Raw genomic sequence first — 17,715 nt, 5'->3', positions numbered from 1 at the left:
AAAAAGTATCCCTTGGTAATTAGAGATGATAACAGCAAAACTAACCACACTTCTAAACAAAACAAAGGTACTCAGTTCTACTAATTTTATTGTTGGCTGAAAACTCGGCCTGCCTCCTGTTCTGTTAAAATGGGAAAATGATGTTAGAGAGAGAGGTATTTGTAAGAACACACTGAGACTTTTGTCTGTAGTAGAGCTGTGACTAAGGAAGACTAAATGGTCTTTACTCTTGGGCCCCATACTGTTTTTTTTAATTGGGTATTTATTTCATTTACATTTCCAATGCTATCCCAAAAGTCCCCCACACGCTCCCCCACCAACTCCCCCACCCACCCATTCCCACTTCTTGGCCCTGTCGTTCCCCTGTACTGAGGCATATAAAGTTTGCACGACCAATGGGCCTCTCTTTCCACTGATGGCCAACTAGGCCATTTTCTGATTCATATGCAGATAGAGACACGAGCTCCAGGTGGACCACAGGGCCCCCAATGGAGGAGCTAGAGAAAGTACCCAAGGAGCTAAAGGGATCTGCTGTCCTATAGGTAGAACAACAATATGAACTAACCAGGGCCCCATACTGTTTAAAGCTACCTCTAGTGGCAGAAATGCCACTGAGCACATTGCTGGGCCACTTGGGCCATGATATCCCTCCCAAGTCTACTCTCACATTCTTTCTCACATACAGCCTACCTGGAAAGAAGGCTTACCCAGCAAATAAAATCCTACAGTAACATTCTACAACGGGAGCAGCACACACAGGGCTGGAAGTCTCAAAGGAGACGTGAGCTTGGGGTGATGTCAAATTTCAGAGAAGATGACGGTAAGGATGACAGGGAAGAAGATGGGATGCTGGACAGACAGACAACTTCACTCAGAGAGAAAATTCACAAGAAGAGATGAGCCCACCTGACTGGAATGACTTATCAAATTCTCAACAGCCATTTGCCAGCCCCTGCCCCAGCCAAACATCTGGTGTACAAAGCTTAGCTGACCAAATGTTTGACTAGCATGCGTGAAGCACTGGGTCCCATTCCACTGAAATGCATCACGCATCGGTCAGGGTGGCAACATGATGCCTGGAATCCCAGGGCTCAGGTGGAGGCAGGAGGATCAAAAGCTCAAGGGTTCCTTCCCTAGCACCCCCACCATGGGGTGGCTCGCAGGTACTTGTAACTCTAGTTCCAGGAATATTCTCTTCTGTCCTCCACAGGCACTATGCACACATGGTGCATGTACTGACAAGCAGGCACACAGATAAATACTAAGCAAATAAAGTTCGCAGCCTATGATGTCACATGAAAAGTTCACTCCAGCAGGGAAACAAAACAAAAAAAAGATGCCAAGACAGATGATACAAGACCCAAAGAGCAGCTACAGAGAACCAACCTGGTAAGTGCAACCATGGCCCTTGATTCCACAATAAATACACAACCAGAGCAATGAATGTTAGAAGAGCTAATGATTTTTATTTTCCATATAAAAATCAACTCAGAGGCAAATCAGGGAAGGCTTGCTATTGAATCACGACGGAAACACCATACACATATGACACATAATTAGGAAACAAAGTGCAGAGGGTACACTGTATATTCCATCTCTTGTTTCTTTTTGAGGCAGGGCCTCACTGTGTAGTCCTGGCTGGCCTCAAACTCACAGAGGCGCTCATTGCTCATTTCCATACTGGAATCTACGGATTATGCCAGGAATTCATAAATTAAAAAATACTTGTGGCTGGGAGTGGTGTCACATGCCTTTAATCCCAGCACTCAGGAGGGAGAAGCAGACAGATCTCTGTGAGTTCAAGGTCAGCCTGGTCTACAGAGCAAGTTCTAGAACAACCAGGGAAATCCTGTCTTGGAAAAAAAAAAAGTGTGTGTATGTGCATGCACATGCATGCATACATACATGCATTCCTTGAAATACAGAAACCAAAAACGTAAGATGAATGGCTAAGCCACACACAAAATGTGAGAAATATTCACTTTCCCAGGCTCCCAAAGAACTGAATGAAGAGAGCAAGAATGAAACATTTAATCTCTCCATTGACAAAACTGTTTAAATTATCATGTCTGATGATCACAAATGTGTGGTGAGAAAAATCTGCCCTCAACCCTGGCAACCATAGAGGAGGAACCCAAGCTTCTCAGGCGGGCGTGGCTGTACAATTTCCCATCCTCTGACCCTGTAACTCCACACCTGTGATTATTCCTGTTCAAGGATGTAAACACTGGCCAGCAGTGTGGCACATACATTTGAATCCACCCACTTGGGAGGCAGAGGCAGGAGGACCTTCATGAGGTCAAGGCCAGCCTGGTCTACACAGTGAGTTCCAGGACCATGGGGAGCCCAGCTCAATGAACGCACTGCACATGAAGCTCAAGGAAGAGCAAGGACAGGACAGAGAGACTCTGAGAGCCAGATGACCAAGAAGTTTACTATGAGATTATGTCCCCAGTCTATGACAGGAAAGCTGCATCCACAGCACCTCGGCAATATGGTGCCTAAACAAAGACAACAGCAATAGAAATACTAACTCAGAAGAGGGAAGTCTCACTGGGTCCCACACAACAAAGACCAGGAGGCAACAAGTAAGCAGGGCGTGGTGGTGCCCACCGCTAATCCCAGCACTCGGGAGGCAGAGGCAACCGGATCTCTGAGTTCGAGGCCAGCCTGGCTACAGAGTGAGTTCCAGAACAGCCAGGGATACCTGGAGAAACCTGCTTCAAAAAAACAAAAATAACAACAACAATAAAACCAAAACCAACAGGCAACTAATGACTGCTGAGGGAGGGAGAATTAGCCTCTTCTAGAGATGAGCCCTAATTGGTTATCCAATAAAGTGGACAACTCTAAATCATATACACCCAGCCAAGGGGTGTGTGTGTGTGTGTGTGTGTGTGTGTGTGTGTGTGTGTGTGAAAGAGACAGAGAGACAGACAGATAGATGCAGACAGTATAGGCATAAGTAATAATAAACAGTAAAGTACCTAGTAAGAAAAAGAGGTCATTGATTGGCAGGGCAGAGGGGACATGGGACATGGGAGGATTGGAGGGAGGAAAGGAAGCAGAGGAAAGAACAATGTTTTCATGTACACATGTTCATGGGATAACATTTATACAGGAGCAATTATGGGAATGAGGATCACATCTGCCAGCATGATAGTTTGCTCTCCTTACATCTGGATTTTCATCTCTAAGTAGTTTAGAATTTCAGTAAGTTAAGACATCTTTCTCGCCAGGCAGTGGTGGTGCACGCCTTTAATCCCAGCACTTTCGAGGCAGAGGCAGGCGGATTTCTGAGTTCGAGGCCAGCCTGGTCTACAAAGTGTGTTCCAGGACGGCCAGAGCTACACAGAGAAACCCTGTCTCACAAAACAAGACAAAACAAAACAACATCTTTTTAATTAACCTTTTATGAGTCTGCTATATTTTCACACATGTGTGTCACCATGCTTTGTTCCCTTCCCTATCACCCTCCTGTCCCCACCCCACTCCTCCTGATGGCTCCTTTCTTGCCCCACAAGACACACACAATGTATGAAAACTCTCTCATGTGTATGTGGTGAGCATGTATATTTGTATTATTTTGTGTGCAGGTGGGTGTGCACTTGTGTGGATGTATGCTGGAAATCCTCTGCTCCATGTTACCCTCTCAGGCAGCATCTGACATCAAACCCAGAACTAACCATCAGGCTTGGCCTCGTCTCCATCTCCCCGGGCTGAAATTACAGGGGAGTGGCTACACTCACCCACCACGCCACCACCACCACCTACTTTTACGCTGGCCCTGAGACTCAGTTCCAGTCTAATCACTTGAACAGAAGCTCTTTGACTAGCCAAGCAAGAGCTCTATATGCTGGGCCACCTTCCCGGTGCTTTTTCACTGCAGGGTTGCTAAGTGCCTTGGAAGTATTAATTTTCACTGAACATTAAATAACAATACAACCAAATATTAGCGTCCACTCTCTCCATTGTGTCAAGCTACATTAAAGAGACTGAGAGAAATGGTCAAGAAGAATGCTACTATAATCCATATGAACTAAAGAAAAACATCTCAAGCCAGGCAGTGGTGGCGCTCTCGCCTTTAATCCCAGCACTTGGGAGGCAGAGGCAGGCAGATTTCTGACCAGCCTGGTCTACAAAGTGAGTCCCAGGACAGCCAGGGCTATACAGAGAAACCCTGTCTCAAAAAAACAAACAAACAAACAAAGGAAGGAAGGAAGGAAGGAAGGAAGGAAGGAAGGAAGGAAGGCAGGAAGGCAGGCAGGCAGGCAGGCAGGCAGGCAACTCGGGTTGGAGAGATGACTCAGTAAAGTGTTTGCAAATGTGTGCTGAGTTCAATGCCCAGTGCTCATATAAAATCTGTAACCGCGGAGCTGGGGGTAGGGGAGGTGGGGAGCGGAGACAGACAGATCCCTGACACTCGTGGGCAGCCAGTCTAGCTAGATGGATGAGCTCTTTGCTCAATGAAAGACTGTCTCAAAAAACGCAGTGAAGACCTACTGAGGAAGACACTAACACTGACCTGTGGCTCCACAGCACATACATATACATGCACACTCACCACACAAGCTTGCATAAATAAGTGCGCGTGCACACAAGTGCAGACATACATGCATGGTATAAAGATCTACCTATGACAGGCACATCCCTGCTGAAAGCAAGTGGATCCTGGTCCTGCTACAGATAGGGAGAGACCAGGGTGTCAACTGTGTGACCTATGGAGGACATGAATCTGGGTCATGGGTCAAATCTCAGCTTTTGAGACAGGACATTGGCTTGCAATGAGGAAAACAATAGCTATCTTCCTAATCTTCGCGGAGCAGCTGCAAAGATTACGTAAAGCAGTCTTTTTCTCTCAAAAACTCTTTTTCTTTCTATCAAGTTTTAATTTAGTACTACCCTTAAGGTCTGGAATTTGGCACTGTGCCAAAAGACCATACACCTTATTATATGTTTTACTTAACCCTTATTTTTGTTTAAAGACAGATCCTGAGTTGGCCTCAAACTCCCTAGGTAATGGACCTTGAACTTTTGACCTTCAAGTCTCCTTGCACAGACCGGCTCAACCACGTCTGATTGTGTGCAGTGCTAGAAATGGAATCCAAGCCTTCATGCGCACTAGGTTCTATTCTATCAACCGCGCATCCTCGCTCTATTTTACCTCTTGAATTGCTAGGAATATTTTGAAATCAAGGTGCTCTCAGCATTATTATAATAGAGTAGAAATGGGGGCCTCATTACTCAAGGACAGCATACTAGACAAATGCTTAGAGTTATAGGGAAAGCCAGACCACCACAAAAGCAAACAACACACAGTCCCAATTCCATCATAAAAGCGTCCGTTGGACACAGAAGATCTCCATCTGTGAGTTCTAGGCCAATCCAAGGCTATAGTGTCAAACCTTGTCTCCAAAACAAAAAAAAAAAGCAAAACAATACGAAAGATTCTGTTGAGTAAATTATAGTCATACACAAAGTAATGCAAAGTAATGTTTGAATGTGGAAAATTGGCTTTTTATTTATTTAGTGATTATCCTATTTGTAGTTGAAAAAAATGGAATAAATCCCAAATGTCAATAAATGCCATTTATTATTCTTAGTGATTTTCTACACATTAGAAGATTAAGGAACGTGTAGTTTTCTAACAACAAAATCAGTAACTTTACAATAAAAACATAAATGTGTAGCGAAAGAATAGATAAGTAAAATGAACTGATCTTATAAACTTTCTAAAAGGTGGCTAATCTCCATTTTTCATTTTTTTTTTCTTTTTGGTTTTTTGAGACAGGGTTTCTCTGTGTAGCCCTGGCTGTCCTGGAACTCACTTTATAGACCAGGCTGGCCTCGAACTCGGAGATCCACCTGCCTCTGCCTCCCAAGTGCTGGGATTAAAGGCGTGGGCCACCACTGCCCGGCTTACTCTCCATTTCTCAATGTAAAGAAATATCCTTCCCTTCTGCTCCGGTTAATGTTAATGTTTATTTTTTTTTCCTTCTCAGCTAAAATGTACAAGTAAGCCGTATGTTTCTTGGCATTTCAGACATACAGCCCTAAACTTTTATGAAACGAATAAAGCCAACTCTGGGCTTTACAAGCAACTGCGCAGAGCATGGAGAACTCAGACTTGATTAAAGCAGAAATGCATTAAGTTTAAAGTCACCGCTGAAAACCCAACTAAACTATCCTTTGCTCACAAAAGACAACTTAAACAAGATGATAAAGCTGAACTATTCTAATCCATTTCCTGCCGCTTTGATAAATACCATAACCAAAACCAGCTTGGAGCCAAAAGGGTTAATTTGGTTACAGGTTATGGCTGTTACTGAGGCAAGCCCAGGCAGAAACTAAAGCAGAGACCCCAAAGAGACCCCAGTTACTGGACATCTTTCAGGCTCATATTCAGCTAACTTTTGTATAGCTCAGGTTCACCTGCAAGGAATGGCACTGCCTGTGGGGCCAGGGAGCCATGGAGCTGTGGGGAACTGTGTGGAGCTGTGTGGAGCTGTGTGGAGCTGTGGGGAGCTGTGGGGAGCTGTGGGGAGCAGGCCAGGAACAAGAGTGAGGAATGAAGTATGTCCAAACCCCAGAACAGTGATGTGGAAGCATAAGCTGATTAACCCTTTCCTCCCCACGCTGCTTTCTGTCATGGAGTTTCCTCACCCAACTAAGAGAATGGTGGTGTACATACACTGTGCCTGTCATCTACACTGTTAGGCTTAAGGCTGTCCCTTCACTGATCTGTCTACTGGTTCAACAGATAGACACTTAAAGACCATTTTTGTGGGCCAGTCACTCTTCTGGGTCCTCAGAATTTAGATTAGTAGAAGTAAAAAACCAGACATATGTTTATGGCTCGTCATCTTAAGCAATTGATGCTATGGCGCAGAGGCTCATTTTAAAAAGTTACAAGTATCCAGTTCAGTGTGCTAACAGTTCAGTATTTGTTCACAGGTGAGAAGCTTTTCTTCCCTGTTTCCCAGTTTGGACTTGTAGGCACTTAGGTGTCATCTGTATTGTTGAGTGGGTTGGGTTAGGGACTCCCTTTTGTGAAGCAGCCTTGTATTTTGGTGTCTTAGTCAACACTTCATGCCATACCGGGTGTCAGCTTGACACACCAGGAAGAGGAGCTGTGAGCTGAGGAATTGCCTCCATTGGATTGGTTTCTAGGCGTTGGGAATATCTGTGAGGCATCTCCCTCCCTCCTTCCTTCCTTTTTTGGTTTTTGAGACAGGGTTTCAACAGGGTTTCTCTGTGTAGCACTGTCTGACTTGGAGCTCTCTATGTAGACCAGGCTGGCCTGAAACTCAGAGATCCAATGCCTCTGACTTCCGAGTGCTGAGCTTGAAGGCATTGCACCCTATGCCCAGCTTTGTGAGGCATTTTCTTAGGACTGAAGTAAGAAGGCAAGGCCAACCCCACTGTGGGCAGTTGCCATTCAGGCTCCACTTCTCCTCCTAGTAGCATGATCAGCCTGTGATCACAGCCAGTGGATCCTCAGTAGGAGAGTGAGGCTGGATGGCCAGGAGCTAAGAGACCTCAGGCAGCAGTGAGGGTGTCAAACATGGAAGCAGGAGCTAATCAAAGGCCATGGAGGGGTGCTGCTTACTGGTCTGCATTCTATTGGTTTGTTCAGCCCCCTTTCTTATAGAACCCTGAATCACCTGCCCAGGGGTAGTACCATCCACAGTGGGCTGGGCCCTCTGTACCAATCACTAGTCAAGAAACTGCCTCAAGGACTTATCTACAGGTGATCTGAGGAAAGCACATTGTCAGATGAGGTTCCTCTTCTCAAAAGACTCTAGGATTGTGTCAAGTTGAGAAAAGTCAACCAGCACAACTTGTTACCTCAAAGAACGCAGTTTTTGTCCTTCCTGACTCACAGGAATGAGTATCCACATCTCCAGCCTTCTGCAGACACTAAGTACATGTGTTCACGGGGAATGAAGAGATTGGGGGGGAGGGGTGGGGGGAGGGTGAAACCAGACTGGGTGTAGCAATTCACACTTGCAGCTCAGCACTGGGGAGGCTGGGAAGAGACTGCATGATTCTGAAGCCTGTTTGGGCAGAATGAGATGCTATCTGAAAAGGAAAAAGGAAAGAAAGACAACAACCACCACAAGGAGAAGCACCATTCGAGGTGGTAGGGAGATGGCTCAGCAGTTGAAAGTACTTACTGTTCTTACAGAGGAACCAGGGTTTGGTTCCCAACACCCCTGTGGTGATTCACAATCCTCCAAAACTCCAGTTCCTGGGAATTCAATGCCCTTTTCTCAGCTCTATGGGTACCAGGCACTCACGTAGTGCACACACATGTACACAGGCCAAACAATCATACACATGAAACAGTATCTGAAAATCCTAAAAGCAGTGGGGCCAGCACCATTCAATGTCACATGACTCTGGTTGCTTTGTCCAGAGCAGAGTTAACAGTGTGGTGAAACACCCTCATCACAGCCAGACCCATAAATAGAAGACAAACCTCAGAGAGCTAAAGGTGAGGGGCAGTGAGAAAAGACGTGAAGACAGGCTTGCAGGAGGTGCCACTGGGAGGGAGAGCTGGGCGGGGCATACAAAGGTCAAGGAGATACACGCCTCCAGAGACCAGGTAACACTCACACCGACCAAACACTTAGCAAGGCAAAATTCTAGGAGTTTTACTACAGCAATCCCACTGTCCTTTCTATCATGAAGGATCTGAAGGACAGATGGTTTGTTTCACCATGAAAGATGCACACCCAGGTCAAGCGAGCAGCAAGTGAGAGGCTCCCAGCTCTGGAAGTCTCCAAAGAGACTCTGATGCATCCACGGGACAAAATATCAGCTTGGCCAAGTGCCAGGCTTGTTCTCTCAGAAGAGGGCTAAAAGAATAACAATGATAGCCTTAGAAAGAGAAAAATGTAACAAGTAGGGGAAAGAACACACAGAAACAAGCAGGAAGGTGATGGAGTGCCCAGATGATAGCCTGTTCTCTGTATTGTTTTTGTTTGATTGCTTTAAGATTTGCTTATTTACTTCATGTATATAGATACTTTTGTCTGCCTGTACATCTGCACACCACAAGAGGGTACCAGACAGTTGTGAGCCGACATTTGGGTGCTGGACCTTGAACTCAGGACCTTCGGAAGAGCAGTGAGTGCTCTTAACCATGAGCCATCTCTCCAGCCCCCTTCTGTATTGTATGGTTTTGTTTGTTTGTTTGGCTGAGTGTGAGTTGTGGAACAATCTCCGACAGGGATGGCCAAATCCAAGAAACTTAACAGTAAAACTGTGCCTATGGCTTAGCTTGGATCCGAGACCAAAATTAACACATAGTTGGAATCTTATTCAACATGCACAGCAAGCCAGGAATAGCAGTGGCTGAGTCTAGACGAAATTGCAAATGGTATACTTAACTAAAAGGCTCTAGACTGGCCATGTTAGAGAGAAGTGCCAGACAAGGCTGTTACACCAGGAGGATCCCAGTCTGGGGATGCATAGTTACTACAAAGGGACAGCATGAAGACGCTGAAGGGTGTGCATTTACACTACAGACAGAAGGTCCAGCCAGGCCAGAGAAAAGATGTCCACCACTGCCTGCTCTGCTGGCCTCTCCTGGCCACCCTGCACAGACCAGAATGGCCAGCAGCTCTACCCATGCACGGCCTCTGCTGCAGTCACTGCGGTTCCTGCCCACCTCTCTTTCTCTGCACTTCCTACTTTAGTGAATGGTAACACCATGATGTAGCCAGCTGCCCTTGCCAGAAACCCATCACCTCCCCTCAATCTAAAAGGCTTGACTAACACACCCTGCCTGCCTCAAACCTTTCAAGTCCTCCCGACGCTGTTTACACTGGTTAGTGTTGGACAACTTGACATAAATATAGACAAATGTAGGAAGAGAGTCTCCACTGAGGATCTGCCTCCATCAGATTAGCTTGTCTGTAGAGCATTTTCCTCATTAATGATTGATGATTGACATGGGAAAGCCCAGCCCATTGTGGGTGGTAGTCCTGAGTTGTAAAAGAAAAGTAGCTGAGCAAGCCATGGGCACCAAGTCTATAAGCACCACTTTTTTATGGCCTCTGCTTCAGCTTCTGCTCCAGGTTCCTGACTTGAGTTCTTGTCCTAGCCTCCTGCCACATGGACTGAAAATTATAAGGGGAAATAAACCTTTCCTCCCCAAGTTGGTATCTTTATCACAGCAATAGAAAGCAAACTAGGGCACTGCCTGTTCTCAGTGTTACCATCTTAATCAGGCCTTGGGCATCTCCCCACTGACTGACTGTTCTCTGGCCCTTCCTGTGGGGCAGTCTCTTGCCTTGGTATTTGTTCCACTGACTCTCATGGAGAGCCTTTAAAAAGACAGATTTAAGAATGCAGAGAAGGAAGAAAAGAAAGCCCAGATTTCTAGTACCCAAATTAGCCCTTCTGAAAGTCACTCTAGAGATGGGACCCAGAAAGGCATCTGGGATGCTCTGGGCTAGCTGGCTGGTTGTTTACTGCTGGGGCGGGCAGCATTGGGGAACTTGTGCTCCACTGCTGAGAACCACCTCCCATTTTCTTCCCGTAGTGAGAAGCGGACTCACAAAGGTCCTAGACCTTGTCATTTCCTCCTGCATCTCAGTACTTTACCCTTCCATTTATTCCTAACTCTTCAAGCCCACACTTCCCACTGGGTCTCTTCCAACTGTGTTAATAAGGGACATCTCTCCAGACTTAACCTCACCCCGTGCCTGTGACCACCTTAAGGTACAGCTCACCAGTCTGCCCCTGGTGATCCGCATCCTCGAATGGCATCGCTAACTCACTGTCACCTCTTCATCCCACTCACTCCTTGGTCACCAGAACCTCACTTACCTCTGTGACAACTGGACGAGCAGTTCTGGAAAGCTTCTGAGTGTGCCCCTTCCCTCCCCCAAAATGTCACTTTTCAGACTTTGTTTTCAATCTTGGCATCATCTGTCTACTAACTGCCCCTACCCTGGAATTCTCTCCTTGGCATCTTCAAGCATGTGCGTGCACACACAGACACGCATGCGCACATATGCACACCATCCTCAGCCATTCTTCAGTCTGCTTCCCCAACTCCTCTGCTTCTCCCTCTGTAGACATTAGAATGGCCCCGGTTCTTCGTCACTCCTTCCATGGTCCTCATGACCTCACCTCAGGACTGTTCACTCTCCCCATCATCAACAAGACCTTATTTAATTCTTTATAGCTTTGGCCTCTTGTCCTTGTCCTCCATGCTGAGCCCGTTGGGCCTGACAGCCCCTCATCTCTCAAACAACCAGTTCAAATACTACTCCTTGCACCAGCAAATCACTTTAAAAACCAAGTCTCTCCCCCACTGTGCTTAGCACAGCTGCCCTTCTCCACCCCCACCCCACCCCACCCCACCCCCGCCCCTTGACACTGAATTGCTTGCGAACTAACTAGACCTGGGATATGTTAAACATGGTAATTAGTGCTTATTGGGTGCATCATACAAAGCAAATATTCTGTGCTATGAGTAATGAGAATTCTTACTAATAAAATGGTTACATGTATTATTTAGTGACAGGGTTAGTCTACATGTGAGAATTTAAACTACATTATGCACACTATCTACAAGCACTTTTACCCAATCCTAACTGACACAGAACAAAACAGTGGCAAAGAAATAATCACAAGCGCCCTTTCCCCTGGTTCACTGCCCTAGCAGCGCACGCCTCCTGCAGAACCTTGCACACATCCTGCTGCACTGCACCTTCTGTCTTTGTGCATGCTGCTTCCTTTCTTCAAAACAACTTTCTGAAGGAACCGTACGTAGCATGCCTGGCTCCTTCATTTCTCAGGCTTTTCCCGCAAACACACAGCAGCCCTCTACCAGGACCACCATCCACTACACGTGACAGTACTGAAGAGCACTTTGATTACTGACTGGCCTGTTTGATGCTAGACTCCTTTACTCTGTTTACCACATTACTGTCTATGTAAACCATGCAGGGCTTCAGGAGGTCCTCAACTGAATGAACGGGAGGGGAGCGAAGTGTTAGCACTAAAGCACCTTTATCTCCTGATCACAAATGTCAGATGGGCAGGCAGGTGCGGGAAATGGCCAGAAAGATGGCTAGTCACAGCCTCTAGGCAGAGATGTATCAATCACCCCTCTGAGGGTGCTTGCTTCTTCCTCAGGATCAGACCTTTGACCTAACCACGGAGCCACACAGCTGCCTACCTAAAAGGACATCACTCAGCGGAGTAGCTATGTAGGAGAAAACACTGAAGCAAGAAAAGTCATTACAAGCCGGGAGGTGGTGGCGCACGCCTTTAATCACAGAACTTGGGAGGCAGAGGCAGGTGGATCTCTTGAGTTTGAGGCCAGCCTGGTCTACAGAGTGAGTTCCAGGACAGCCAGGGCTACACAGAGAAACCCTGTCTTGAAAAAAAAAGAAAAAGAAAACAAAACAAAACAAAAGGAAAGAAAAAGAAAAAGTCATTACATTCAGGAACGGCCAAATGACTGATCTAGGGAGAACCACCACTAAGCTCTATTGTCAAAATCAGAAACATTGAACCTAAGACTTGCCTAACACCGTGTTTCCAAAACCAAACAGTTCACAGGTCCTGGATGCTTGTCAAATGCACACCTAAAGCATGACCTAAGCCATCCCAGTAACTCCTCCGCTCTGAACACCGGCTCGAGGGAGCTCAAGAGGGACCTATAACCTCAGCTTTCCCTAGGCTACAGTTGGCCCTGAGAACACACCTGTTCAACACGCACCCATGCCAGCTATAACAAATGATTACCTTTCTTAAAGCTGTGCTACAAATGCGACTACAACCTAATCCATACTGTGCTGCCCTCGATCAGATTTCTCCCGTGTGCATATGTGTGCGCACGTGTGTGTGCACGTGTATACCTGTGTGCATGCTGATATTGGGATGTCTTTCTGAATCACTCCACTTTTTTTGACACAGTAAACTGGCTGGCCAGCAAAGCCCTGGGGAATCTCCTGCCTCCACCTCTCACTGGTGAGTTATAGACACACACTGCATGCCTTAGCTTTTACATGGGTATTGAGAATTAGAACTCAGATATTCATGCCTGCAGGACAAGCTTCATAACCACTGAGCCATGTCCCCAGACTGTCACTTTTTAACTTTTACATGTTTGGTACAAAAGGGTGCCTCAAGATGCTGAGAACAACTAAAATCGAAGAAATCTGCTGTTGACAGATCCACCCACATAGTGTAACCCTAGGAAAGCCACACTACCTTATTCATCCAAACAGTAGTTTGAAGACCAACTCACTAGTAGTTCTGATGGATTCTGGGGCCAATACGTCAACGTTTCCATAACTTAAATTAGGTACTAAATATGGAGATCATAAACAACATTAAACCTACTTCAAAGCCTGAGATTACGGTGAGAGGTGAGGACGACTTTAAATTATGTCGCTGGCTCTGACAGTCAGCTCTCAGACTATGTAACAGGAGTGTTCTTTGAAAGGCTCATGACGTTCACAACAGAATGTACCATCTGGAGATGCCAGGCACTTCTGTGCTCTAGCAACATTAACTTCACACGCAGAGATGGGAAATACCGACAGAGAAAGAAACTGCGAACTGCGGCTTGTTCAAACAGTTTGCTGTTAGTGTATCAATGCCTAATCTCAACACTGTTTAGTTAAGAGTCCACTCTCTAAAGTCAACTCAACATAATGTCGTGGGGGGGGGGGGTGCCTGGAGGTTGAATAAACTTCTCCGCCCTCTACCTGCTGACCACCGCAGACACTCCTGGAGAGTGCAGCGGCATCCAGAAGCAAAGCTTGCATTCTCTTGCCAAGTGACTTCCTAACTTCACTGAAAAGCGCTCACTTTTTCAGCTCGCAAAAACTCTTCAAGGACAACGGGTAAGATGTACGTGGAAGTTAATATTGAGGGGGCAGATTCTGGAGCGGAGGATGAAATTCACACGTTCCAGGAATCAGGTGGGTCCCAAAGAAGCCTGTATGAATGAAGGGGGAGAGGGAACCGAGCAGGGTTCCAGCGTCGCCCCCACGGGAACATCTTCCAGCCCCGCACTCGAGTCGCCAAGTGCGTGCGTGGGCCCGGGCCACGAGATGAGCGGGGCACCCGGCTGGACCCTAACTGCCCAGCCCACCTGCAGCAGGGCAGGAGCTGCTGCGCACCTTGTGGGAGACGCCGGGAGCGGAATGGACGTGGCACCCCCTCGGCCCTCGGGGCTATGGTGGGTGCGGCGCCCGCTGCCCCCTAAGAGCAAGAACTGACAAGGCTCGGGCGCGGGAGGCAAGGGGCCCCCAGCCTCCTGCAACCCCGAGTCCCCCGCTGCCCCGAGCCGGGTCCGGGAAGAGCTCGGAATGGAGCGAAGGGCGGCCCAAGGATGAGGGAACCGGTACTCACAAAGCCCACTGGAGCCGGTGCTGGTGAACATGGTCCCGCCGGGCCCGGAGCCCCCGCGGGGCGTCAGGGGGAGGGGAGGCAGAGGTGGAGAGCCCCCAGCGACCGCGCAGGCGCACTGTCAACCAGCGAGCGAAGTCGGCCCGGCGAGGCGCTCCGGAGCCGCCAGGAAGAAGGCGCATGCGCAGCCCGTGGGGCGTGCACACTCGGCCAGAGCCCGCCCCTTCCTTCCCAGAGAGGAAGTGCGTAGGTGCGGGCGAGCCGGATGGTAGCTGCTTCCGGTAGTTCGGGGCGGGTTTGGCGCATGCCAGAATTCCCAGTACAGAACCTTACGGCGTGAAGCGCCGTGAGCGAGCCGGTTCTTCCGCCACAGAACACCAGGCCTTTCTCGAGACCTCTGACCTTTCACTGGGCGAGACGGCCGCGAGTCCCACGCATGCTCAGTACTTCCGTGTGGGCCTTGGCGCTCAGTGAACAGTCTGCTTCCGGTGACCCACCAAGCACCTGGGGTTGCTGGGGTGAGGGTGGACAAGACGGCTAGTAGAAGAAAAAGTTTTAAAAATACACTTAGCTTTCTGTTCCGGGCAGTGGTGGCGCACGCCTTTAATCCCAGCACTTGGGAGGTTGAGTTCGAGGCCAGCCAGGTCTTAGAGAGTGAGTTCCAGGACAGCCAGGGCTTGGGGGGGGGGGGGGGGACTGTATGTTCATCCAGTTGAGTTATTTCGCAGGAAAATTATTTCCTTATGATCTTCGCAGAAGCTGATTCCCACAAAATCTGTAGCCCACTTAAGACTGGTTCTCAAACTATGGGGTCCCTGGGAGCACTGAAGGGTGTTCAGAAGACCCGGCCGATTTTTGTAGTAATGCTAAAACGTGTATTTTTCCTTTCCCGTTCTTTTTCATCCATGAGTAGTAAGGTTTTCCAATTAACCAGCGCCTGATAAACCAACTGGAACTGCAGGACGACCAAGTGCGTGTTAAGGCAGATCCCCAGTTGCAAGTAATCTAGAAGCCACCATTTAAACTTTGACATTTTATGGAGGGAAAAATGCCATTTAATCTAAGTGCTTGCTTTTCTAATTCCAGACCTACTCTGGGTGAGCTTTTCTTCATATACTTCATCCAAAACATCACAACAAACTAAAAAGAGAGAAGTGCGCAGGGAATCCCCACAGGGTATTGAGCCAGGCATTAAAAGCATTCTTCCTTAAAATGGTTTGCCTAGGAAAGTACCCGGTGTCAAAACTGAATGGTTGAATTTGGACATTTTTGCCTGATTCATCTAAGAAATGGCCCTATAGTGGTTAAATACATAGAAACGAGGGGGATAGTGTAGATTTAAGGAAAGCTTCAAAGTCACATTATGTCTCTTAAATTACTGTTTTGAAATTTAATCCTGTCTACTTAAGTCCTATATATTATAGATAGTAACCACTTATGGTAAACTAATATAAACTATAAAAGGTTATTATCTAATCAGGGTTAGAGAGGAAGAAATGAAGTAAATTCCTCATTCCGTTGAACATTAGTATGTTTGGAAGATCTGAAATCTGAAAAGATAGAAAGCTGTGAGATGAACAGTAGTCAGAAGTTTTGTAGCAGTTGCACATACTGACTGATATCAACATGAAAACTCAATCGTCACAAATTCAGGGCTCATAGGAAATGAAAACACTTGAGTGGAAATATACCAAAAATGAAGTGGTCAAAACTTGAAACTCTTGAAAATTATTCCACAGGAAACACTTTTTTTTTTCCTCTTCCAGTATCGTGAACATCAGTGCAGCAGTTCTGGTCACCTGGATTTATAAACACCAAGAAGTAGCAACAGCCAGTGTGCAAGTCACTGACAACCCAAGTCACCAAAAATCTTACTGAGAACCCATTAGCTCCTTGAATTAAAGATTATTTTGTGAAAAGAGGCTTGATCGTCTTGTTCTGCACCTGAAATAAAGCATTTCCCATTCTGTTGTTTTAAAATATTTACTCTGTAACAAGTGTACATAATTTTGTTTTTATAATAAAAAAGTAGTGATACCAAAATATGGGACAACTTAGATATATATTTTACCTATGTCAGAAGTGTTAAGCGAAGGGATTAAGTTGCACGCAGGGTTAATATTGAAGAATTTTAACATTTTCAGCGTTTAATCATTCTCAGAGATTTCTTCACAGTTCCTATCTGTAGTAGATAAAGGCTAGTTTGGAAGACAGTGGCTTAGAACAGTATTCCTAATGTTTTTTTAAAAGGCTCATTTTTATTTAACATGTATGAGGGTCTGCTTGTATGTATGTAGGTGCACCATGTGTGTGCCTAGTGTCAAAGGAGACCAGCAGAGGACACCAGATCCTCTGAAACGAGTTACTGGTGGTTGTGAGCAACCATGTAGATGCTAGGACCAAACCTGGGACATAAGAAAGAACAGGCAGGGGGCTGGTGAGATGGCTCAGTGGGTAAGAGCACCCGACTGCTCTTCCAAAGGTCCTGAGTTCAAATCCCAGCAACCACATGGTGGCTCACAACCATCTGTAATGGGATCTGATGCCCTCTTCTGGTGTGTCTGAAGACAGCTACAGTGTACTTACATATAATAAATAAATAAATCTTAAAAAAAAAAAAAAGAAAGAAAGAAAGAACAGGCAGTGCTCTCCAAGGCTGAACCATCTTTCCAGCTGTGTACATTGTTAATCTTAAGGCTTAAAAAGTAATGCAATCTAGATCTAAAAATATATTCATAATAGCAGGCTAGATAATCCACTCACAAAGGACTTAGCAAGTTAGCTTATGTTTTCAGGATATGTTTTAATCTATGGGAAATTTACTTGGAATTCAAAAGACTTAGTTAATATAATTACTAAAAGTGGATTTAGCTAAAATCTTCATTAGCCCTTTAGAAATACCTATCAAAGGCCATGCACCTATCATAGGCACCTATCACATGCCTTTAGTCCCAGCACTCCCATTCGGGATGAAGAGGCAGGTGGATCTCTGAGAGTTCAAGGCCAGCCTGGTCTACAAAGCAAGGTCCAGGACAGCCAAGACTATTACACAGAGGACCCTTACCTCAATAAATTCAAACAAACAAACAAACAAACAACAAAAAAACTATCATAGACTTGGTCTTGGTACCAGCATTCTGGATGATCTCTGTGAGGCTAAGACCAGCCTGTTCTATAAATCCAGTTTAAGGCTACTCAGACTACACAATGAGACAAACACAAAATGTATTCGATCATTTTTAGTGCACATACAGATGGTTTAGGGGGAAGGGGTTTCAGGGCAGTAGAACTAAAAACAAACAAACAAACAAACAAACAAAAGAAAAAAAC

The 17,715-nt window shown here is 46.3% G+C and overlaps 1 protein-coding gene and 1 long non-coding RNA gene across 6 annotated transcripts in view; one reads left to right on the top strand and one right to left on the bottom strand.

Moving 5' to 3' along the window:
• Positions 1 to 14,604, bottom strand: part of Ubac2 (ubiquitin associated domain containing 2) — a 142,477-nt gene extending 127,873 nt beyond the window's left edge. The window contains exon 1 of one of the 3 annotated variants that reach the window (XM_006519492.3): positions 14,389 to 14,604. In XM_006519492.3, the coding sequence (XP_006519555.1) occupies positions 14,389 to 14,419 (31 nt within the window). In that variant the 5' untranslated portion in view covers positions 14,420 to 14,604. The remainder of the gene's footprint in view (positions 1 to 14,388) is intronic. The other 2 variants (XM_030247988.1, NM_026861.2) reach the window with 2 other exon arrangements.
• On the top strand, positions 13,755 to 16,352 carry 1810041H14Rik (RIKEN cDNA 1810041H14 gene). 3 transcript variants are annotated; one of them, NR_130999.1, is made up of 2 exons: positions 13,755 to 13,955; positions 16,152 to 16,304. It is a non-coding gene; the product is annotated as an RIKEN cDNA 1810041H14 gene (long non-coding RNA). The 3 variants fall into 3 exon arrangements; NR_131000.2 differs by lacking the exon at positions 13,755 to 13,955 and adding an exon at positions 14,659 to 14,873 and having other exon boundaries at positions 16,152 to 16,352; NR_131002.2 differs by lacking the exon at positions 13,755 to 13,955 and adding an exon at positions 14,893 to 15,039.
• The last annotated feature ends 1,363 nt before the right edge of the window (positions 16,353 to 17,715 follow it).

The sequence above is a fragment of the Mus musculus genome, chromosome 14 (genome assembly GCF_000001635.26).
Source record: "Mus musculus strain C57BL/6J chromosome 14, GRCm38.p6 C57BL/6J".
Taxonomy (NCBI): Eukaryota; Metazoa; Chordata; class Mammalia; order Rodentia; family Muridae; genus Mus; species Mus musculus.
This window is presented reverse-complemented; position numbering and strand designations above follow the sequence as displayed.